The 24,849-nt window shown below is 46.9% G+C and overlaps 1 protein-coding gene and 1 non-coding gene across 11 annotated transcripts in view; one reads left to right on the top strand and one right to left on the bottom strand.

The window, feature by feature from the left end:
- The window catches only part of SMARCC2 (SWI/SNF related, matrix associated, actin dependent regulator of chromatin subfamily c member 2), a 153,284-nt gene extending 129,863 nt beyond the window's left edge, over positions 1-23,421 (bottom strand). For 5 of the 10 annotated variants that reach the window (XM_029594716.1, XM_029594722.1, XM_029594723.1 and 2 more), the window contains exons 1-6: positions 23,265-23,421; positions 22,125-22,244; positions 6,696-6,781; positions 6,330-6,411; positions 6,129-6,221; positions 5,812-5,881 (exon numbers count right to left, since the gene is read on the bottom strand). In XM_029594716.1, the coding sequence (XP_029450576.1) occupies positions 5,812-5,881; positions 6,129-6,221; positions 6,330-6,411; positions 6,696-6,781; positions 22,125-22,244; positions 23,265-23,375 (562 nt within the window). In that variant the 5' untranslated portion in view covers positions 23,376-23,421. Of the gene's footprint in view, positions 1-5,811; positions 5,882-6,128; positions 6,222-6,329; positions 6,412-6,695; positions 6,782-18,857; positions 18,972-22,124; positions 22,245-22,792; positions 23,154-23,264 lie in introns of those variants that run through there. The other 5 variants (XM_029594717.1, XM_029594718.1, XM_029594725.1 and 2 more) reach the window with 4 other exon arrangements.
- Positions 23,422-23,751: 330 nt separating this feature from the next.
- On the top strand, positions 23,752-23,833 carry TRNAS-CGA. The gene has a single exon. It is a non-coding gene; the product is annotated as a tRNA-Ser (tRNA).
- Positions 23,834-24,849: the final 1,016 nt, after the last annotated feature.

Raw genomic sequence — 24,849 nt, 5'->3', positions numbered from 1 at the left:
CAAAACAGTGAACGAGCAGACTCTCTGAAAAATAATTGCTATACACAGACATAAAGGGCGGGCCTCTAGACTGATCCATGGTACTACGGGAATGAAAATTAGCAGGTAAGAACCAATTTTCCTTTCCCTGTACGTACTTGGATCAGTCCAGACCCTGGGATGTACCAGAGCTGTTTTACTTGGAGTGGGACCCAGAGAGTCCCACTCGGAGAACACTCTCTCTGAAGGCTACCGAACTCGGAGCCTGAACATCTAAATGGTAATGACGAGCAAAAGTGCGCAGCGACTTCCAGGTCGCTGCCTTACAAATCTCCTGAGGAGAAATCTGTTGACACTCCACCCATGACATAGCTTGCGACCTAGTGGAATGAGCCCTCAAACCTTCCAGAAGATCACGACGAGCCAGAAGATAAGCTGACCGTATAGTCTCCTTTAACCAACGAGCAATCTTAGCCCTGGAAACTTTATGACCCTTACGAGGACCACTCCACAGAACAAACAAATGATCTGACATTCGAAAACTGTTGGTAACTTCAAGATAACGCCGTTTCTTGAGATCCTTAGAGGAAGGATCCGTACGATCTAAACACGGAAAAGCCAGAAGCTCTACCGACTGATTTAGATGAAAAGAAGAAACAACTTTGGGTAAAAAAGGCACAGTTCGCAAGGAAACTCCCATATCAGAAATCCTAAGAAAAGCCTGTAACTCCGAAATTCTACGAGCTGAGGAAATGGCCACAAGAAAAACCACCTTCAACGTAAGATCTTTCAAAGTTGTATGTTTGAGGGGCTCAAAAGGTACCATACACAGAGCCCTGAGAACCAAATTCAAACTCCATGCAGGACAAGGGTTCCGGAATGGAGGACGAAGATGCTTTGCGCCTCGGAGAAAACGCGCCACATCCGGATGTGCCGCCAAAGATACTCCACGTACCTTACCCCGAAAGCATCCAAGGGCTGCAACTTGGACTCGTAAGGAACTGCAGGACAAACCTTTCGCTAAACCAGCTTGTAAAAAAGACAAAACATCCGATATGGAAGCATGCGTCGGATCTAATTGGTGCTCCACACACCAAGTTTCAAAAACTCTCCACACTCTCACATACATCAATGATGTGGAAGGCTTACGAGAACGCAATAAAGTAGCCACCATAGCATCAGAATAACCTTTGTTCTTTAACCGGCGCCTCTCAAAAGCCATGCCGCTAGACAGAAGCGTTCAACCTCTTCCAAACAAACAGGACCCTGAGACAAGAGGCACGGTAGATCCCGAAATCGTAGAGGACTGTCTAGTGCCAGGCTGATCAAATCCACGAACCATGGACGGCGCGGCCACTCCGGTGCCACTAAAACAACATCGACTAGTTGAACCTCTATCCGACGCAGGACCTTGCCAATCAGAGGCCAGGGTGGAAACACATAGAGAAGAACGTCCTGTGGCCAAGGAATGACTAGAGCGTCTACTCCTTCCGCTCCTCGTTCCCTCCTGCGGATGAAGAACCGAGGGGCTTTGGAATTCTGAAATGTTGCCATGAAATCCATTGCCGGTCTGGACCACCTGTTGATTATCATCTGAAAGGCTTCTTCGCACAGTTCCCACTCCCCCGGGTCGAGATGATGACGACTGAGGAAGTCGGCTTGTACGTTGTCCACTCCGGCGATGTGAGAAGCTGCGATGCTGAGCAGATGTTGTTCCGCCCAGGTGATCGGCTATCGCGCTTCCCACACCACGAGATGGCTTTGAGTTCCTCCCTAGCGGTTGATGTATGCTACCGTGGTCACATTGTCGGAGAGAATCCGCACCAACTTCCTGCAAAGGAAAGGTTGAAGAGCCTGCAACGCCAATCGTACCGCTCTGGTCTCTAACCGATTGATCAACCACCACGCTTCTTCGCTGGACCACTGTCCCTGAACAGATGTTTTCTGACATACCGCTCCCCAGCCTGAAAGACTGGCGTCTGTGGTGACTAAAGTCCACTCCGGAATCTCTAGAGGAACTCCCCGCCGCAGATTTTCCGCCTGTAACCACCAATCCAGACTGGATCGAGCCTTCTCTGTAAGGGGAGGGGGAAGGCGGTATTGTTCCAAAACCGAATTCAAGCGGGAAAGCAATGCAAACTATAGTGGTCTCATACGCGCAAAGGCCCAGGGAATCAACTCCAGAGTGGATGTCATTGAACCGAGGACTCTTAAAAAATCCCATACACATGGTATAGGAATGGACAATAAGTATCGGATTTGCGCTTGCAGCTTGAGAAGGCAATGTTCTGGTAGGAACACTCTCCCGCGAAGAGTATCAAACAATGCACCCAGAAATTCCAGCGACTGCAAAGGAACTAGGTGGCTCTTGTCCTTGTTGATCACCCAACTTAGGGATTGCAAGAAGTCGATGACTCTGCTGAGTTGAGCGACAAAGAGACTCTGACTTCACCCGAATTAACCAGTCGTCCAGGTACAGATGGACCAAAAGACCTTCCTTCCTGAGTTGTGCTGCCCCCACAACCATTACCTTGGTAAATGTTCTGAGAGCTGTGGCTAACCCGAATGGGAGAGCCCTGAATTGCTGTCCTAGAATGCAAAATCTGAAAAACGTCTGATAATCGGAGCGAATGCCAATATGAAGATAAGCCTCGGTGAGGTCCAGAGACGCCAGAAACTGACCTGAGAGTTTCCATTCGAAACTTGGGAATCCGTAGACAACAGTTGACTCTTTGAGGTCGAGAATGGGATGAAAAATCCCCTCCTTTTTTGGAACGACATCTCCGTTGTTCTGGTTGAGGAACTGGAACGATAGCTCCGAGATCGCTCAAACGCTGCAGAGTGTCCTTTACTGCCCGACGTTTTTCCAGGTAAGAACATGGTGAAACCAGAAACCGGTTGCAAAGCCGCCGCCGAACAAAATCTAAAGCGTAACCTTGACTTATCACCATGAGAACCCACTGATCTGACGTCCATCTGGTCCATTCTCTGTAAAACAGAGACAGCCTGCCTCCTATAACAGGAACCGGGGAATAGACTGGTCTTATCTCATTGGGCAGATTTTGCTCCACCTGCAGCTTGGGTATTTCCTGGTCTTCCGAAACGGCGGCCACGAAAGGATTGAGGTCAATACTGTTGCCTGCCCGAAGCCTGCTTTGCAGGTGGAGCTGATGGATGAGAAGAACGGAATCTTCGACCAGACCGAAAACGAGAGCGGGATGAGAAGGAACTTCGAGCTTTAGGACGATCTTCCGGTAATTTGTGAATCTTATTCTCTCCTAAGGACAATATCATATCTTCCAAGTCCTTCCCAAAGAGTAATTTTCCCTTAAAGGGCAAAGCTCCCAACTGAGCCCTTGAGGATGCGTCCGCCGACCAATTCCTCAACCAGAGGAGCCTGCGTGTGGACACTGATGACACCATAGAGCGAGCCAAATTCCTGAGAAGATCATATAAAGCATCTGCACTGTAGGCAACAGTACAATCGACCAGCTTGTGCTATCTCCTCGTCAGAGAGGGAAGAATTGTTTTGCAATGACTGTACCTAACGCAGCCTTGCTTGCAAAGCCAAGGTGCTACACATAGCCACCTGCACACCAAGTGCAGAAACCTCAAAAATTCGCTTGAGCTGTACCTCCAGTTTACGATCCTGAAGATCTTTAAGGGCCGTAGCTCCAGTCACTGGGATAGTTGTCCTCTTAGTGACTGCTGACACTGCGGCATCTACCTTGGGAAGCTTCAAAACCTCCAAGGCCTCCTCCGGTAATGGATATAGCTTATCCATGGCCTGTCCTACCTTAAGACCTAATTCAGGAGTGTCCCACTCCCGGTACAAGAGGTCAGTGAGAGAAAGATGGAAAGGAAAAGATGTCGTCAGACCCCTAAGGCCCAACGACACTGGATCGATATCACCCATCCGAGAGTCCTTCGGAGCCTCAAGACCCAATTCCAGTAAAATCGCCGGAATCAAAGGACTAAGTTCCTCCCTCCTAAAAACCACTTTGGGATCATCCCTGTCCACTATGTGAGGGGCAGAACTATTGCCCTGACCAGGATCCCCTCCGAGATCCACATCCAGCAGGGTCTTGTCCGGGATATCTAATGGGTCCTGTTCGGCGTCATCTGAAGTATAAATAGCCGATTCACATCATTTGTAGATGTGAATCGGCTATTTACTCTTTCGGATAATAGAAGTAGATGTGAATCGGCTATTTACTCTTTCGGATAATAGAAAGACTAGGGGGCACTCCATGAAGTTAGCATGGGGCACATTTAAAACTAATCGGAGGAAGTTCTTTTTTACGCAACGCACAATTAAACTCTGGAATTTGTTGCCAGAGGATGTGGTTAGTGCAGTTAGTATAGCTGTGTTTAAAAAAGGATTGGATAAGTTCTTGGAGGAGAAGTCCATTACCTGCTATTAAGTTCACTTAGAGAATAGCCACTGCCATTAGCAATGGTTACATGGAATAGACTTAGTTTTTGGGTACTTGCCAGGTTCTTATGGCCTGGATTGGCCACTGTTGGAAACAGGATGCTGGGCTTGATGGACCCTTGGTCTGACCCAGTATGGCATGTTCTTATGAAGTAGAAATCGTGGAATGAGCTGGCCCTGAGCGAAGAGGATGCTTTGGAGCTGCATCAGAACCAAAACCGCTTGATCTCGTTTGGAGGAGCAGACCTTCGGACCCTGCCCAGAGGAGCTCTCTCTGCACTTCCTTCGCTCCTTCTTGGACTTGTAGGCCTTATGGAGAAACCTGATAAAATCCCCTGAAAAGGAGGAAGAGGAATTTGAGGCCTCCTCGAGGCCCTCCTCATCTAAGCCTGCTGCATCTTCGTGTGGCTTGTCCCCACCGGGAACTGCCAGCTGCGGTGACAAGGGAGGCGGATCCGATGCTCCCTGCATGGTCTGCTGTGTCGCCGCTCGCATGGTACTCAGCAAAGCTTCTGTACCTGCACTGCAGCAAAACGGGTCCAGAGTAGGGGAGCAGCCATGCCGAGGCTTCGGGGCCGTGCGAGCCGGTCGACTGCCATCCTTCGCGGCCGAAATAGACGGGCCTTCCCCACCGGGGAGGCAAGCAGAGCAGAGCCTCTCCCTTGAGGGCCGCGCGGCATCGAGAGAAAAATTGAAAAATGGCACGAAGAAAAAAGAAAAGAATAAAATACACCCTGACGTGAAAAGGAAAACACACGGCGCCGCCGAGCACTGAATGAGCGAAACAAACCACAAAAAAAAAGCTGCCGGCAGAAAGAAATATAAATATTATTTTTTATTTTACCTGACCAAATGCCGTGGACCCCAGGAGCTGCTCCAAATAGGGTGAGTGAGCCGGGCCCCCCGGTATCACCCTGACCAGGAGTGGTTGCTGGGTAAATAACCTCCCCAATTCCGGTGACCTCAGAACCAGGAGGGATAGTCCCCTCAGGACCTCCCCACCTCCTGGGAGGCAGTGAAGCGGCTGCTAATGAAAGCTAGATCGCTGAACTTCCTTTAAGATTAAAAAAAAAAAAAAAAAAAAGTAACAGTCTCAAAAAAAAAGACCTAGCAACCTCACTAAAAAGAATTCCTAAACAAACTGACAAGAAAAAAACTACCACAGACTGCAGGGTTAGGCACGTCCACCTCTGCTGGGAGACAGAGAAATACTGACGGACTGCAGGTGGCACTCCAGGGTATACGTCAGTCAGTAGAATCTTTCTCTGTCTCCCTCTGCTGGATTGGTGACATAACCCAGGGTCTGGACTGATCCAGGTACGTACAAGGAACAGGACAATGTAACAGGAGAAAACTGAAGCAGGAGAGAGAGAGCAGGATGGAGATGGAGGTCTCACCTTCTTCCAAGGTGCTGGGAGCAGGGAAGACAACATGAGATGCGTTACTCTTATCCTCTGTTAACGTTCCCTAAAACAAAATAAATCCGACTTAGATGCCCGACACCAGAGACAAGAGAAGCAACATCGGTGGCAGCTGCTGAAGGACAGACAATACACACCCACTGAATGAGATGCTCTACCTCCTCCAGGAGTGACAGATGGACAGACAAGATGGACAGTGACGAGTACGTACACACAGAATGAAAGATACAGAGTTGTAAAGTAGCGAATGTTCACAAACGTTTGGGTGTTTGAGAGATGCGGGGGTGCCATACCTGATGGCGCTTCACAATGTCCTTCAGTTTACTGAGCAGCTTGGCCTCAATCTCCGACTGAAGGTAAATGTTGGGCCGCGACAGGCAGTTATTCTGCAGTGATAAAAACAGATGCAATGATAACCTGTTCTCACTCCTGCCATGCAGAGAGGTGGTGGTGGTGGGGGGGGGGGGGGAGATGAGAGAAAAGAGCGCAGTTACCTGCACCAGGGACTTCTCGATGGTCATGAACATCTCTACGTTCCGGTCCATGCGCGAGGGATTCTGGAAATCAAACCGCCGCCTTCAGCAAAGAAAAAGAAAACGTGAAATCATTGCTCTCAGCTCATGATCTACGTGGGGGGGGGGGGGGGGAGGAGAGGGATCTCAGTACTGGAATAGCAAGGGCTGCTGCAGGGCACGATGTGGGGGCATTAGCAAAGCTGTTGAGGAGAGGTGAAGAAATGTCCTCAGTACTGGAATAGCAATCCCAAGCATGATTTCCCCATCTCCAAATCTGGTTTTTCCAAACAATGAGTGAGTAAAAGCCCTTTAATCATTTCCCTCCCCCATCTCCCCATGACTCACCATCCTTGGTCACTTTTGAACTTGTAGGCGGCTGCCAGAATGTGGCACAGGGCTCCGCCTGCCTTGAAGTCCAGGAAGCACTTAATCTACAAATAGATTTGAATAGATGGCAGGGAGATGTGAGCAGAGGAAAAATACTCTACACTTCCTGACATCCCACCTACCCCAACCTGAAAAGAGAACATCCATACCCTCCCCCCTCCCCCCCCCCATCTCCACTCTGATCTCTTACCACAACTTTCAGTACCATCTTTATGCCAAGGACACCCACATCTACCTTTCTGCACCCAAAATTTCAACCAGAACCAAGTCCCAAATAGGAAAATTGGTTCTTACTGGCTAATTTTCATTTCTGTAGTACCACGGATCAGTCCAGACTGCTGGATTTTGCCTTCCATCCAGCAGATGGAGACAGAGAAAAACTTGAAGAGCACCCCCTCTTAACCTGGTGAGCCTTCTGCATCACTTCAGTATTAACCTTACCAAAGCAAAACACAATAAGAAGACATAGTGTAAATCAAGCAGAGGACAAGAAGAAAACCTACAAAATTAACCATAAACTTGTGAAAACTGAACACAGGATAAGAAGAAACCTGTAGCCTTCTTCAGTGCTTGGAACAATCAGAGCAGACTCTCAAGAAACTGACTGATCAACCACCCAATGTGAGGACGTCTGGAACGATCCATGAAAGTACAGGAATGAAAATTAGCAGGTAAGAACCAATATTCCTTTCCCTGTACGTACCCGGATCAGTCCAGACTGCTGGGATGTTCCAAAGCTTCCCTATCTAGGTTGGGACCTTGAAAATCTCGCTCGAATGACACTGCTCCCAAAACTGCTGACGTCCGGTGTCTGGACATCCAAGTGGTAGGACCTGGCAAAAGTATGTAGAGACTTCCATGTTGCTACCCTGCAAATTTCTTGTGGCAAGACCAACTGGCACTCTGCCCAGGAAGCAGCCTGAGATCGAATCAAATACACTTTTAAACCATCAGGTACAGGCCGTCCACGGCAAATGTAAGCGGAAGCAATGGCCTCTTTCAACAAACAGGCTATGGTTGCCTTTGATGCTTTATGACCCTTCTTAGCACTGCTCCACAAAATGAACAAATGATCCAAAACTTGGAAGACCTTTGTGACCTCAAGATAAAGCAACAGAACCCTTCTGACATCTAGACGCCCCAACTCTCTAGCATGAGGCGCATCCGTCTCAACATTTGGAAAGGCCAGAAGTTCTACAGATTGATTCAAGTAGAAGGCTGAGACAACTTTTGCAAAAAAGATGGAACCGTTCTGAGAAAGACTCCGGATTCGGAAATTCGCAAAAAGGTTTCTCTGCAAGAAAGGGTTTGGAGCTCAGACACCCTCCTAGCTGAGCAGATCGCCACCAAAAATACCGCCTTCAATGTTAGATCCTTTAAGGTGGCCTTCTTAAGAAGTTCAAAAGGAGCTTCACACAAGACCCTGAGGACTAAATTAAGGCTCCAGGATGGACATATTGGACGGACTGGGGGATTCAAATGCTTTGCCTCCCAGAGGAAACGCACCACATCCGGATGCGCCTCTAGTGCCACACCAAGAACCTTGCCTCTGAGGCAACCCAAGGCCGCCACCTGGACCCAGAGGGAATTAAAGGATACTCCTTTGCTTAAGCCTTTCTGTAAGAATCTCGCCACCAAGGACTGACGAGGGAGAACCCCCTGCTTGCGACACCATGATTCAAAGACCTTCCACACCCTGACGTAAGTCAAAGAGATAGATGTCTTCCGTGACTGAAGTAGCGTGGTAATCACGTCCTCTGCATAACCCTTCTTCAACTGCTGCTTTCAAAAGCCAGGCTGCTAGACAAAAGCGATCTGCCTGATCAAAAAATATAGGGCCTTGATGAAGCAGATTTGGAAGATGACTCAGCCTCAGGGGACTGTCCACTGTGAGGTTGTTCAGGTCCATGAACCAGGGCCGTATGGGCCATTTCGGGGCCACCAAGATTACCGTTCCGGGGTGAACTTCTATCCTCCAGAGAATCTTGCCTATCAGAGGCTACGGAGGGAATACATACAGCAAAACGTTGTTCAGCCATGAGAGCACCAAGACGTCGACCCCTTCCACTCTGTGTTCTCTTCTGTGACTGAAAAAGCGTGGAGCCTTGGCATTCCTTTGAGTCACCATCAAATCCAGATGGGGGACCCCATCTGCGAAAGAAGAGGACCATCACTTCCGTCTGAAAGCTCCCATTCTCCAGAATCTTAAGAACATAAGAAAATGCCATACTGTGTCAGACCAAGGGTCCATCAAGCCCAGCATCCTGCTTCCAACAGTGGCCAATCCAGGCCACAAGAACCTGGCAAGTACCCAAAAACTAAGTCTATTCCATGTTACCATTGCTAATGGCAGTGGCTATTCTCCAGGTGAACTTAATAGCAGGTAATGGACTTCTCCTCCAAGTACTTATCCAATCCTTTTTTAAACACAGCTATACTAACTGCACTAACCACATCCTCTGGCAACAAATTCCAGAGTTTAATTGTGCGTTGAGTAAAAAAGAACTTTCTCCGATTAGTTTTAAATGTGCCCCATGCTAATTTCATGGAGTGCCCCCTAGTCTTTCTACTATCCGAAAGAGTAAATAACCGATTCACATCTACCCATTCTAGACCTCTCATGATTTTAAACACCTCTATCATACCCCCCTCAGTCGTCTCTTCTCCAAGCTGAAAAGTCCTAACCTCTTTAGTCTTTCCTCATAGGGGAGTTGTTCCATTCCCCTTATCATTTTGGTAGCCCTTTTCTGTACCTTCTCCATTACAATTATATCTTTTTTGAGATGCGGCGACCAGAATTGTACACAGTATTCAAGGTGCGGTCTCACCATGGAGCGATACAGAGGCATTATGACATTTTCCGTTTTATTCACCATTCCCTTTCTAATAATTCCCAAATCTTGCCACTGCTGGTTCAGAAAGACTGCTTGTACTTTGTCAATCCCCGGAAATGCATTCTGAAGAACATGAATCAAAGACATTTCTGGTGATCCTTGTGGATACCGACATGTGAGTAAGCTTCTGCCAGATCCAGGGAAGCCAAGAACTCCCTGCCTGACCACCGCAAAGACCAAGTGTAGGGTCTCCATCTGAAAATGCGGCACTTTGAGGGCCTTGTTCACCTTTTTCAGGTCCAGGATCAGACAGAAAGAACCTTCCTTCTTCAGTACCATGAAATAGATGGAATAACGCTCCATCTTCCACTCTCCCTGTGGAATGGGAACAATGGCTCCAAGGCACTCCACCCTATGAAGGGTTTGCCGAACAATCTGTCTTTTCATAGGGGATCTGCATGGAGAGATCATGAACAGGACTCGGAGAGGCCGAGCAAATTCTAACAGGTAGCCGTGTTCTATGATGCTCAGAACCCACTGGTTGGACCTTTCCTCGAAAAACAGGGACAGCCATCCGCCAACAACCGGAATGAAGGAATGGGCCAGCCACATCTCATTGGGAGGACTTGGGCCCCAGGGACCCCTGTATGCCTTCTCGAGTCACTCTATGGCCGCAAAAGGAATGAGACCAGAATCGAGACCTCCCCGAGGCTTGTCGCTGGCCCGGAGCAGGAGCCCTGCTCTGCCAGAAGTGTCTCTGTCCCGAAGACGACAGCGGGTCAGAGGAAAACCTTCAGATGCCTTAGGTTTGTCCTGCGGAAGCTTATTGTTGCCTAGAGACTTAATCAGCTGCTCCAAGTCTTCACCAAAAAGGAATTAGCCCTTAAGCTAAGCTGAGCCTTAGAGGAGACATCAGCAGACCAGTTGCGTAACCATAAGAGCCTCCTCACTGAGACTGCGGAGACCATCATCCTGGAGGAGGTACAAAGGAGGTCATATAAGGCATCTGCCCCATACGCAACAGCTGCCTCCAAACACTCTGCGTGTGCTGAGTCCTGAGGCGGTAGATCCCTGGTAGTCAGCACCTGCTGCACTCAGCTCAGGCTCGCCCGAAGCATGAAACTGCTACAGACGGCAGCCCGAATGCCAAGGGCCAAGACTTTGAATATTCGTTTGAGATGTATTTCGAGCTTCTGTCCTGGAGGTCTTTAAGGGCCATCACACCTGTTACCGGAATAGTAGGGGGGGGGGGGGGTTTGTGATGGCCGACATGGAGGCATCCACCTTTGGAATTTTCAAAAGCTCTACATTCTCCTCAGGAAAAGGGTAAAGTTTGTCCATAGCTCAGCCCATTCTCAGATCCGACTCCGGAGTATTCCACTCCAGGACCATAATTTGCTGAACCATATGATGGAACAGGAAAGTCTTGGCTGGACCTCGCAAACCAGTCAGGACTGGATCCACTGGATCCTGTGCCGAGACATCAGGAGGGAGTGCAATTCCTAGCTCTGCTAAGACATGTGGAATGAGAGGTTCCAACTCCTCCCTCTGAAATAGGCGAATGACCTTTGGGTCGTCTCCCTCCAGATGTAAAGCCTTCTCCGGCTCCTCATCCAGGTTGACTCCAAAAAGGAGCGGAGGGTCCAAGGGAGGATCAGGATGTCTGCCATGGTCCAAAGTGCCCCGAGTAGGGCTCAAGTGTCCCGGAAGTGAGGGGCCCCAAATCTTTTGGACCTTGAGAGATCTCTGTGGCTCCAGCCGCTTGGGGACCTTCCTTGGAGACCCCTCTATCTGCCCAAATGGTGAACCACAGCTTTGCTGCAACTGACTAGCTAGGTAAACTTTATGCATTAACAGCACAAAGTCTGAAGTAAAAACAGCTGGGCCTGCCACACCCCCCTCCAGGGGATCGGGATAGACATCAGAGAGGTTGGGCAGCGAGTCTTGAGGGCCCTCAGGACTCGATTGAGCAGGAGATCCCCTCCCCCAGCCGCCTTAGCTTGAGCTGCAGAAAAAGTTTTCAAGATGGCCGCCATTCCCGTGTTCAGCGGGAACAGGTCGGCCTGATCCGCCTGCATAGTCATAATCGATTCTGAACTAAATTTTAAAAAACACATTTCAACCAAAACAAAGGAAGGGTACAGCAAAATTCAGATTTTAAAACAATTGAAACCATTACTAAATCCCTCTGACTTCAGATTAGTACTCCAACTTCTAATTTTTGCTAACATTGACTACTGCAATTCTCTTCTACTGGGCTTATCATCCTCCACCATACGTCCTCTCCAAATTCTACAGAACACTGCAGCCAGAATTCTAACAGGAACCAAGAAACATGACCATATAACACCAATCCTAATATCCTTACACTGGTTAAATATTGAATCGAATACAAAGTCTTAGGCATTCTTCACAAAATCATATATATGGTGAACATAATTGACTGGCTTAATGCCACCATTAAGATTCACACGCCACAATGCAATCTCCGTTCTGCTAATAAAGGTCCCCTAAATATTCCCTCTGTCCGTTCAGCACACCTCTCTCAAGTAAGAGATAGGGATTTATCATTGGCAGGACCCAAGTGCTGGAATTCCCTTCAACCAGATCTAAAAGTATTCAGAAAGGAAGTAAAGACATGGCTTTTTACAAAGGCCTATCAGGATCCAACATGATTCTTTTTATAACCTGTTTAAAGAGCTTTTCTGTTTCAGTCCTGACTTTATGACTATGTTATCCGTTCACACTTTTACTGAATACAGCTGCCTCTAGTATTTTATTATCTTTTATTTTATTCTATTAATCATGTATTTTTTATTCTCCATTGTATTTGTTATTATTACATTTTGCTATCTTTACTATTTATTGTAAAATTCTGTAAACTGTTGTGATGGTTCCCGGACGGTATATAAAAGTTATTAAATAAATAGCAGGCCATTTGCCTGCACCGCAGGACTTCGCCGCTGATCCTGACACGGCCCCCGAAGATCTCTCCCCGTTGGGGAGGCAACAAGCGCACAGGCCTGTGCGAGAGAGCTGCGAAGCTGCTTCCCTGCAGGGTCGAGCAGCGCACAGAGCATGGCATGGTCGCTGAGGGAGTGTTCAGGGAAGGCGCCGCTGCGAAAGAAAATCAGAGAAGGGATTCGGGGACCAGACGGGCAGCCGCAGCCACCGCCACAGCCTCGGATCACGAAAGTGGAAAAAACTGCTGCGCAGCTAAACAGTAACAGAGCTGTGCATAATTTTTTTTTTGTAGACGTTCAGAGAGTAACAAAGAAAAAAGGTTACTGACAAGGCATACAGGCTGCTCCGGATCTAGGCTGGGGGAGGGAACGGACCACCAATGATCACCCCAGGCACCTCACTAGAGTGGGGAGCAACCAGGACCTGCCGACCCCCTGGGAGGAATCTCCACTTCTTGTTGTCCTGCTTGATCAAAAGGGATCTTCTTTTGCTTTTTTTTTTTTTTTTATAGAATCTTGAAATTGGTTCAAGACCGCAGGTTTTGATTCACCTCCATCAGATGGAGACAGAAATACTGAAGAGATGCAGGTGGCACACAGGAAAATTGGTTCTTGCCTGCTAATTTTCGTTCCTGTAGTACCACAGATCAGCACAAAGACAGGGCGGAGTATACGGCTCACACATATAGAGGAAATACAATAGACAATAATGTGTGCAAGCAATATACTGATCAATATTCATTAATGAAAAATATTTTATTTGTAAGAACATACACATAAAGTGGTGCGTAATTTCAAACATAAACAATTGAGCCAAAACAGGACAAATGAGGGTCCATATTTTCGGATCAAACGCATCGCTTTTGTCTAGTGGCATGGCTTTTGAGAGGTGTCGTCTGAGAAAAAAGGGTTTCTCAGAGGCGGTAATCACAATTCTCTTGCAGTCTAGAAAGACATAAGAACATGCCATACTGGGTCAGACCAAGGGTCCATCAAGCCCAGCATCCTGTTTCCAACAGTGGCCATTCCAGGCCATAAGAACCTGGCAAGTACCCAAAACTAAGTCTATTCCATGTTACTGTTGCTAGTAATAGCAGTGGCTATTTTCTAAGTCAACTTAATTAATAGCAGGTAATGGACTTCTCCTCCAAGAACTTATCCAATTCTAACTGCCCTAACCACATCCTCTGGCAACAAATTCCAGAGTTTAAATGTGCACCGAGTGAAAATGAACTTTCTCCGTTTAGTTTTAAATGTGCCACATGCTAACTTCATGGAGTGCCCCCTAGTCTTTCTATTATCTGAAAGAGTAAACAACCAATTCACATCTACCCGTTCTAGACCTCTCATGATTTTAAACACCTCTATCATATCCCCCCCTCAGCCGTCTCTTCTCCAAGCTGAAAAGTCCTAACCTCTTTAGTCTTTCCTCATAGGGGAGCTGTTCCATTCCCTTATCATTTTGGTAGCCCTTCTCTGTACCTTCTCCATCACAACTATATCTTTTTTGAGATGTGGCGACCAGAATTGTACACAGTATTCAAGATGCGGTCTCACCATGGAGCGATACAGAGGCATTACGACATTTTCCGTTTTATTCACCATTCCCTTTCTAATAATTCCCAACATTCTGTTTGCTTTTTTGACTGCCACAACACACTGAACCGATTTCAATGTGTTATCCACCATGACGCCTAGATCTCTTTCTTGGGTGGTAGCACCTAATATGGAACCTAACATTGTGTAACTATAGCATGGGTTATTTTTCCCTATATGCATCACCTTGCACTTATCCACATTAAATTTCAGCTGCCATTTCGATGCCCAATTTTCCAGTCTCTCATAAGGTCTTCTTGCAATTTATCACAATCTGCTTGTGATTTAACTACTCTGAACAATTTTGTATCATCTGCAAATTTGATTACCTCACTCGTTGTATTTCTTTCCAGATCATTTATAAATATATTGAAAAGTAAGGGTCCCAATACAGATCCCTGAGGCACTCCACTGCCCACTCCCTTCCACTGAGAAAATTGTCCATTTAATCCTACTCTCTGTTTCCTGTCTTTTAGCCAGTTTGTAATCCACGAAAGGACATCGCCATCTATCCCATGACTTTTTATTTTTCCTAGAAGCCTTTCATGAGGAACTTTGTCAAACGCCTTCTGAAAATCCAAGTACACTACATCTACCGGTTCACCTTTACCCACATATTTATTAACTCCTTCAAAAAAGTGAAGCAGATTTGTGAGGCAAGACTTGCCTTGGGTAAAGCCATGCTGACTTTGTTCCATTAAACCATGTCTTTCTATATGTTCTGTGATTTTGATATTTAGAACACTTTCAACTATTTTTCCTTGCACTGAAGTCAGGCTAACCAGTCTGTAGTTTTCCGGATCGCTGTTGTGTCCGTCGGTGCCCGACGCCCTCTCTCCGCCCTCCTTACCTCTTTGGTGCCTCCCTCTCCGGCCATGGGAAGATTGGCTGCCACGGCGTTCTTCTGCCGCAAGTCTTCGGGCGTTCCCGGACCGGCTCGATGCTATCTGCCATGTTCCTGGAGGCCTAGGGGTGCACGCGCGGCGCAGCCCCAACTGAAGTACCGGCAATGGCGCGAACCTCGGGGGTGTCCCCCTAAGATGACGTCACCCGCGACAGATATTTAAGGTCTCAGTATTTGCTAACACATCGAGTTAGCAAAGATTGACAAAGGATTGACATCGGATTGACTACGGACTCGCTTTATCTTTCTGAGCAACTCTGCCTCCTTGGACTTACCAGAGGTACCCGCTCCTCGGGGGCTTCGCTCTCTCCTTTGTTTTTCAGGTGACAGTCTAGAACCGGTACTCGCACCTCGAGGGCCCTTGTTCTCAGACTTGCTTCATATACTCTTCTGCCTGGAAGTCATCACTACCAACTATATCAGCTACATCAGTGAGTTACCATCGTTCTCTCTGAGCTTTCCCTGGAACCAGGTACTCGCTCCTCGAGGGCCTACACATGCCAGCTCCTGGGCTTTATTGGGACATTGTGTGAGTGTTACCATCTGCATACACTGCCTACTCACTATATTTCATTTTCTCTACAGCTCAGCCTCCAGGGATCGCTGTTCCAGTATCTGAGGGACTACAGCCCAGCCGGGCTTTCCAGCTCACTACTGCCACCTCTGGTGGTTCAGTATACTGTCTAATAAAAGATCTAGTGTGTGTCTGTCTCCATACTCTGAGCCTGACCGGTGGTCCCTCTCGGGATCCACCCCGGGGGGCGTGGTCATCTGCCACCGGCCCAAGGATCCACCCACAACTCTCCCAAACAATAACAATCGCCCCTGGAGACCTTTTTAAATATTGGGGTTACATTAGCTATCCTCCAGTCTTCAGATATAATGTATGGTCCACTCCTCGTAAAACAGGGACAACCAGCCTCCTACGGTTGGCACCGAGGAGCGAACCAGCCAGGCATCACTGGGAAGATTTGGAGCTGCCTTGGTAATTATTATTATTATTTATTATTATTATACCGACATTCGTTTAGTAACATCACATCGGTTCACAATCAACAATGCTTAGCAACAGTGCTATATAAATTAACGACTAGCAGCAGTGCTTTACAATTGAATATTTTAACTTAATAGAGTAATGATAATGCTATACCATTGAAAAATTTAACTTAATAGAATTTAACTTAATAGAAATTAAGGAATTTAACTTAATAGAATTTAACTTAATAGAAATTGGGAGACCATCTCTCCCAATTCTTCTTCCGCAAAAGGACTGGGTCCATGATGGCTGCTTCCCAGCCTCATGGCTGTCGCTGGGAATTACTAGAGGTCGTTGCAGGGTGAAAACGCCTGTTCCTTCCCGCCAGAAAGCGGGCCAGGAAGGAGCTTTTCCCTTTGGGCTTATCTTCAGGCAATTTATGCACCTTGTTCTCGCCGAGAAGTTTAATCATCTCCTCCAAATCTTGCCGAATATCAAGTTTCCCTTAAAGGACAAAGCACCCAGCTGAGCCTTAGAGGAGATGTCGGCCGACCAATTCCTCAACCAGAGGAGCCTGCGAGCCAAGACTAGAGTTCTGGATGACATCCTGAGAAGATCACATAAGGCATCAGCGCCATAGGCCACCACGGCTTCCAGCCGCTCCGCTTCCTGGGTCTCAGAATCCGACAAGGACTTGTCAGCTTGTAAGCAGTGCACCTAGCGCAAGCCCGCTCCGAGCATGAAGCTGCTACATACAGCTGCTCGAATGCCAAGCACCGAAACCTCAAAAATCTTCTTGAGGTACGCTTCCAAATTTCAGTCCTGAAGGTGCTTTAGAGCCTTGGCACCAGCCACCGGATTGGTGGTCTTCTTTGTGACCGCCAAAACCGAAGCATCCACCTTGGTAGCTTTAGGATCTCGGGAAGTTCAAGGCCTCTTGGCCTGTCCTGTGGATCCATGCACCTTTCTGGTTTTCCTGGCTTTTGTAAGCTTTATGAAGCAGGAGCACAAAATCGAATAAAAAAAATCTGACGAAGGATCCGAGTCATCTTGAGAGTTCATTATCAGTCGAGCCAAGATTCCCTGCCCTAATTCGGCCTCCTCCGAAGGTACCAGGCTCAGGGGACAATAAGGGAGAGAAATCCTCCTCCCCTTCCGCATGCTGTGAGGCAGCCGAAAAGGTAGACAAGATGACCGCCATTCCCGCACTCAGCGAGAACGGGTCGTCTACACGCTGCCTCGGTAAGATGAGCCCGCCAGATTCGTGGCGCCCGCGGGAACAAGACGCGTCTTTCCCCAATGAAGGCTCTCCCCCAGAGAGGCATCGAGCGCGTCGGCTGTCCCAGGAGAGGCGCGCGTGTGTATCTCCACAAACCGAGCAGGAGGAACCACGCGGCATCCCGAAGTAGAGAGCCGCCACAACAAGGCACCAGAAAACAAGAACACTGAAGTGCAGGGAGGGGGCGGGGGCCCGCTCCGCGAATGCCCGACCTGCCGCTCCCCAAAGCCTACTATCAAAAAGAAAAAAAAAATCACTTTTTTTTTTTTAAAGCATCAAAAAGAAAAAGGACGCTTCCCTTAAAGAGTGGCAGCAGCTCTGGTCCTCCCCACAGGGTGCAGACGCTGGAACCTCCAGTATTCACCCTGAGTAGTGCCAAGGTAGAGAGCAATCAGGGTTCCCAACCCCCTGTCCGTACGCCTCACCAACCAGGGGGGGGGGGGTCCCACCAGGACCTAGCAACCCCTTGGGAGGCTCAGAAGATTCAAAATCCTTTTTTTTTTTTTTCTTCAGACTGCAGACCGCAGGTTTTGCACCTCCACCATCTGCTGGAGACAGAGAAGTACTGAGAAATTGCAGGTGCCACCTCAAGTTAAGTGGCAGTGTCAGTAAAACTTTCTCTGTCTCCATCTGCTGGAAGGGAGGCAAAACCCAGCAGTCTGGACTGATCCGGGTTTGCTCATCCAACATTGCCACCACCTGGTCGTGGCATTGATACATTAAACTTAATTTTGCCTAGACAGAACTATGCTCTATGTTCCATTACATTTATAAGAGAAAAAAGCGTGCAGGGAAAGTTTTGTTCAAAAATGCAAAGCAATATAAAAATTTTAAAAAACGGGACATCTGTAGAAGGATCCATAATGTAAATAACCAGAGGTATTTAAGAAAACTCAGAACATCAGTAATGTTCCTACATTATAAACATTTCTTTTTGAGATATTTTTCTTTAAAAATTCCCTCCCCCTTTTGACTGGCCATTTGTTGCCATGTGAACTTTTTTGCACCATGTGTGTGGGATTTAGCTTCCTCTTTGTGCAAGCTGCCGTCGTGTATTTAATGAAACGGTGTGCTTATGTTCTTGCTCCAACTTGGCTGAACCAAATACGGCTGCTGCTTTACTTCTCTGTGAGGTCTTAACTTTTATGAGCGTTTATTATGGTCACCGCTTGTTTCTATTACTTCTTGACATGTTTCTTTTTTCCTACTGCTGTACAGTAATTGCTTAGAGATTTCATTCTTTATGTATTTTTAATATACTGTACCACAATTAACCTCAAATTTCTATTTTGTTATAGGTATGTCCCTCCTGTAAGGAGAAACACGGCCGTGTCAGGATATTTAACCCTTTTGCTATTTACAACTGGATTGATGTTGGATTAATGGACGATTAAAAATTGGATTGGGACTACTGAACCCTTGTTGTGCACTTTTCAACAAAGCTTTCCCTGCTCACTTTTTTTGTCTTGTTTCTATTTAAGTATGGGGATATTATAGCATACACTCTGTCTTCATTTACATTTATAATATACATAATCAATCCAGAAAGATTGTCCTGACAGGCTTACAACTACTTATCTTTCCTCCAAAACCAACATCATCCCTTTATCTGCCTCTGTGGATAATTTGGTCATTCTCTCAGCCTGCCGTCTTGGGAGTCTTTTTCAGCTCCTTCCCCTCCTCTGCAGACATTCAAAAAGTGTTATTTCTTTCTCTGTATCACCATCAAAATCCATCCCATCCTTTCTGAACACACTATCAAAACCCTGATCCATTCTCTCACCTCCTCCCGCTCAGATTACTGAAACCTGCTTCTCACAGGTCTCTCGTTGGGTCATCTCTCTCCACTATAATCTGTTTAAAATTCCGCTCCAATGTTATCACCACGGGACCCATCTTCTCAAGTCACCGCATTGGCTCCCCATCCGCTTCCACGCAGATTCAAGCTTCGCCTGCTCACCCTACGAGAGCCTTCACTCTGCAGCTCCTCCTCCTCCCTCCCCTCCCCCCCCCCACCTACCTCACAACCTTCATTTTTTTAAATTTATTTAAATTCTGATTTTCCACGCTTCAAAGTGGATTACATTCACGGCGCGCTACTCTTAACTGTGCCCCCATTTCCTCCATCACCAGAGCCAGGCACTTTCCGCCTTTTTTTTGGCGAATGCCTGGAACAGCCTTCCTGAGCTGGTGCGTCATGCTGTCTTCTCTGGCCCTAGTCAAATCCCGCCTAAAATCTCACCTTTCCCCCCGCCCCCCAACTTTGTTTTTATGGAAGCATTTTTAACATATGCACAATATAACAGCATATACAGAAAATGAGATCCCATACAAATTACAGCAATTATGTTACCATTCTATATCTTTCAAAACTCAAAGTGTCAAGTTAGCTTATAACAAACCAAATAAGATGATCACTGGATCAAATTATCTTTCCTGATGTATATGCGTATCTATATACACAGTATGTACTATATTTTAATAAATCCAAGCCATATTTCTGAAATACTAACTATACATTTTTACAACCAATAAAATTCACAACTTCCGAAAACAAGGACTAAAGTGTGATAATTCCGACAGCAGCCATTGTGTAACTGAGGACCAACTGGATATAAATAGCTCGCATTTCTCCTTCAGGTTCATAGCTGACTTCTCATATTACCTTATCTCCCTCACTTTAGAACCCCATTCCACATAAACTTGAACCCATACTGGCTTTCCAGTTCCTAGCTATTACAATTCTTGCAGCTAAAAGCAATTACAATATAAGGTGTGTATGCTTCCCTAAAGTTTTTCTCTGCCTCCAAGAATCCCAAAACAGACAATGTAGGATCCATATCCATTACTAGACCTGCAATTTCCTTTATCTCGTATTTTCCCTCAGAAATCTTGAATTTCCACACACTCCAATACATATGGAACAAACTGCCAATAGTAATTACTTCTTCTCTAACACAGTGCAGAATCCGTTATCCCCATATATTTGCTAGGGGTGGGACAAGATGTAGCCTAGAAATGATCTTAGATTGTGACCTTCTATACAACTCAGAAAATGAACATCTGGAAGCCAAGCTACGCACAACTTTGCAGTGCACAGAAGCTAAAGGTGCATCTAGCCAGGTATTCCAGACAGCTGTGTGCAGATGTTCCTTATTGCTCCATGCATCATGTAATAGTTTATATATTTTAGACAACAAAGCTTCATATGAAGCATTACTAAACAAACATCTTTCCTTGGAATGGGTTTCTTAATATCTGCATTGATTTCCCGGGCCTAACAGCAAAAAAACCTCAACTGGAAGTAATGAAAGAAGAGAATTCTAATTTTAATTTTAGCTTCCAACTGTTGTAAAGATGAGAACGTGTCACAATTTAAAGCTGTATCGCACAACAGAAATCTTTTTTTTTTGTTTCGTTTATCACTCCAGCTTACAAACCTGCATTAGAAAAACAACTTATTTTCCATACATGGAGAAGGGGGGGGGGGGGAACGTAAAGGGGGACACAGCAATGAAGCAGAGAAAATTATTTATAAGCTAACATACTGTGGGTGAGGTGAAAAACTGAGCCTTGTGAGGCTATTTTTAAATCTTGAACCTGGCTATCCCTAATCATAGCCTTATTGATTTTAAACATGCTTTCTATAATAAATACACCTCCTAAAGTCTCTTACATCTGTGTATCTTGATTAGACTGTAAGGCTCAATGAGCAGGGATCATCTCTGATGTGTATCTGTACAGTGCTGCATATGTCAAGTATTAGTAATGTATGGGTGTAAAAGGGTATATAGTTAAGAGGGACATAGCGGAGGGGATATGCAGGGACGGATTTAAGATGATGGCACCTGTAGGCAGGTAATTTAGGGCACAGGAGTTCCCTCCTTCCCCTCCCCGGAAAGCAAAGAGCAGCATGGGAGGTCCCAGTTTCCTATGCCTAATCTGGCCCTGGGGATATGGGTGTACGGAGCAAGCACATTCAGGCCGATAACAGTAAAAAAAAATGTGGGAGAGCCGGTGCTCCGTGTTGAGCGCCCGCTCTCCCGGGCACGCGATTCTCTATTTCAATGAGGTGGTGCGCTAATAAGGAGGCGCTAGGGACAATAGCGCGCCCCTAGCGCCTCCTTATTAGCAAAGAGGTGGCTGTCAGTGGGTCCCGACAACTGACGCTCTATTTTACCGGCATCGGCTTCCGAACCCGCTGACAGCCACGGATTAGGAAAACAGACGCCGCACCGGTAAAACTGAGTTTCTGTTTTTCTAACCCGTCAACTGGCGGGCAGATTTTTAAAAAATATTTATTTTCATTTTTTGTTCCTCCGATTTAATATCGCTAGGATATTAAGTCGTAGGGTGTACAGAAAAGCAGTATTTTGGGCTTTTCTGTACTTTTCCAGGTTGCTTAGAACTTAAACGCCTGCCCAGTATCCCAAGCGACTAACTAATAGGCTCATCAACATGCATTTGCATGTGATGAGCACTATTAGTTTTCGAGGGAGGGGGGGGGGGGGTTGGCCGCGCGTTTTCGATGCACTATTACCCCTTACAGTATAAGGGGTAACAGACGTGGGTCAGAAACACAAGGCAAATAGCGTGATGAATGGTGCACTGGGTCGAGCGCACCATTCTGTATCAGCCTGATTGTGAGGGAGTACTGGTGTCTAATAGGAGGGGGCACACTGTGAAAAGTATAGTAGGAGGAGCACACATATTGAGGTGGTGTGGGGGTGTAGGAGGTACCACACTGGAAACAGGGCATGGGAGTTTAGTGGAAACTAAGGGCAAAGGGAGAAATATGGGTGCACAGTAGAAGGTGGGGCAACACTGACACTTACCGGCAGTTTGGTGAGTGGTGCATTGCTGACATGTTTCCCAAACACTTCCTCCTGGAACTGCAGCAACTGCAGCACCAAGCTGGAGAGGGATTTGTTGGTAGGTGGCTCTGCCTGGATGTACTGGAGAGAAGGGGAAAACAGAAGATTAGTATCAAAGGGTTAAAAAAAAACCGGCAAGGAGCAGTTTCACTGAGTGGAATAAAGGCAGACCAAAAGAACAGCTGCCCTGTCAGACACCACAGTCAGCAGTGATCAGCTCTCAGGGAGCAGAGCCCACGTGGCAGCACCAACACTCACACTGCTGACATGTGATCTGGAAGGAGGATTCTGATCACTAACGAGCTCAGCACAGGTACATCCATTGCCTGAGCTGTGCAGAACTAATCTCAGGTAAAGAGAATACAGCAGTGGATGTACTCGTTGGGTAGATTTTTCTCCTACTTTCTTACTATCCCAGGATCTCCAGCACCACATGACCCTGGGCCCATGAAACTAAGACTTGTCACTCTGGAACCAATTATGATGTCACAAGCAAAGGAATCTTTTACCCACAGCTGGACAAAGATGACCCTTGACCCGTCACTAATGCACAGACCGCCAGTGTCAATCTGAACTTCGGTAAAGGTTGGCTAAGAGGAAGCAAGGCGATGAGGCAAACAAAAAGATACCTCCGGCTGTCTGCTTGCTGAATACACGGGGTCAAAGATAAGTGCAGTCTGGGAGCACCAGTGCAGGAGGAGGTCATCTGTACCCACTGCACAGCACTGCTCCCCAGCCCGGCTGTCAGCAGTGAGCATAGCTTTCATTTCTAAGGCAGGGGATCTGCCACTGTCAACCCCACTCTGGGATAAGCAGATCGAGGGGCATGGGTCGTATTGGAGGGACTTGGTTGTATTAAAAGGGAGTAATGGAAGTACTGGGGGAGGGCGATGGCGGATGATGGGACCCCCTCGGGAGAGAATGTCCAGTTGCAGCCAGATGTATGAGGCACCCCCCAATACTCCTATAGTGATCCTCTCCCCCGCCGCCGGCGGCTCTCTTCCGGGGGGGGGGGGGAGCCCGGCCCCGCTCCGCTCCTCCCCCCTTTGTTCCCGGACTGAGGTTGGCGGAGCGGCGGCCTCCTCCCCCTGGTCTCACTACCTTCTTGTAGTTCTTCCCTAGCCACAGCCGCACGTTGTCGAACTGCGAGACGGTGTCGGAGGCCTCGTAAAATTTCACGTTCGGGCCTCCGTCCTTCTTCCGCACCGCCATCTTCCGAGCACCACGGCGGGGTCAGAGCGCCGCCTGCCGGCCGCAGCCGCAATCGAAACGGCGGGGTCAGAGCGCCACCTGCCGGGGGAACGGGGACACACGTGATGCTTTTGGTGGATTTTATTTGGCGAGTCATCGCTGTTTTAGTTGCATGGATAACTGCAAGGCAGATTTACTTTCATTCCTTCCAGGAAGAGAGCCCCCGCCTCTCAATCAATAAGAAGAAAAGTCTAAGGAAAAGAACAAACTACCCAATACTAGGGGTGTTGGCATTGTTACGTCACAGGCGCCAGTAAGAACTACACTCACGAGCTCGCCCTCGCCTGCCTGTGTGTGTCGCGCTCTGTCAGGGAGCTGCGCGCGCAGCTGCCCGGGAGTCACGGTGGCCGAGTGGTTAAGGCGTTGGACTCGAAATCCAATGGGGTTTCCCCGCACAGGTTCGAATCCTGTTCGTGACGAACGGGTTATATTTTGCTGTTTCGATTTTTTTTTCTTCTCCACCCTTTTCCGGATGTATTGCTTTTTTTTTTTTTTTTTGCCCCGCTTTTGCCCAAATTTTGCCTTTCAGTAAGGAAATGAAAAGGCGGGACTGGGCAAAGCCGCTGCCGATTCTGCACCGAGCAGGGTGACCGGCTTTGGTGGTATGGTTGCCGTGCTTGTCTACTTTTATGGTGATGACCTGCTCGAATACGAAATCTTGTAAAGAAATATAGTATTCATCCAATAAAAAGCGAGCACCTTGTATTTGTTTCTGGATTGACCCTTATTTCCACATTTTTTAAAGAAATTGTCCTGTCCTGCTTAATTAAATATGATTTATTAACTGCCTTTCTGAAAGTAAACTTCACCAAGATGGTGTACAATGGTATAAGCTACTGGTACATTTATCATAAATAGGTTACACATTAAAATAAATAACATTAGTACTTTTAAATTGACAGATTGTGTAGGATGCACATGAGAGTAAATAATAACTGGTACAGTTAACTTGACATTATAAAGGAGGACATTACACACAAGGTTGGGGATAGTGATGCATATGAATAGCACATTAGGCAATAGCTATTGATTGACAGATAGACTTGGTACAGCAGGTCATAGCATGAAGATGTCAGTAACTGACATTATATGATGGGCCTTAATATCTGACATTGATAAATACAGACTCATTGTAGACAGTGATAGAATAAGTAGAATCTGCTTGAGAATTAGGGGTTTTTTGTGCACAATTATCCTGTTTTTTTCAATCTGGCCATTCATGGAAATCAAATTCAATTGAATGGTGTAAACCACCCAGAACATGTCTATAAATGGGCAGTAATTACAATTATTTATTTATATATTTATTTGCATTAAGTTCATGCATAATGCACTTATGGGCCAATGCAACAGCAGATGCTTAGGCCAGGGCACCGGTTAACTCTGGATTGGACGCGCTAAACTAACGTCCGATGCAATAATGGGATTAGCGCGA

This window comes from Rhinatrema bivittatum, chromosome 3, assembly GCF_901001135.1.
Source record: "Rhinatrema bivittatum chromosome 3, aRhiBiv1.1, whole genome shotgun sequence".
Taxonomy (NCBI): Eukaryota; Metazoa; Chordata; class Amphibia; order Gymnophiona; family Rhinatrematidae; genus Rhinatrema; species Rhinatrema bivittatum.
This window is presented reverse-complemented; position numbering and strand designations above follow the sequence as displayed.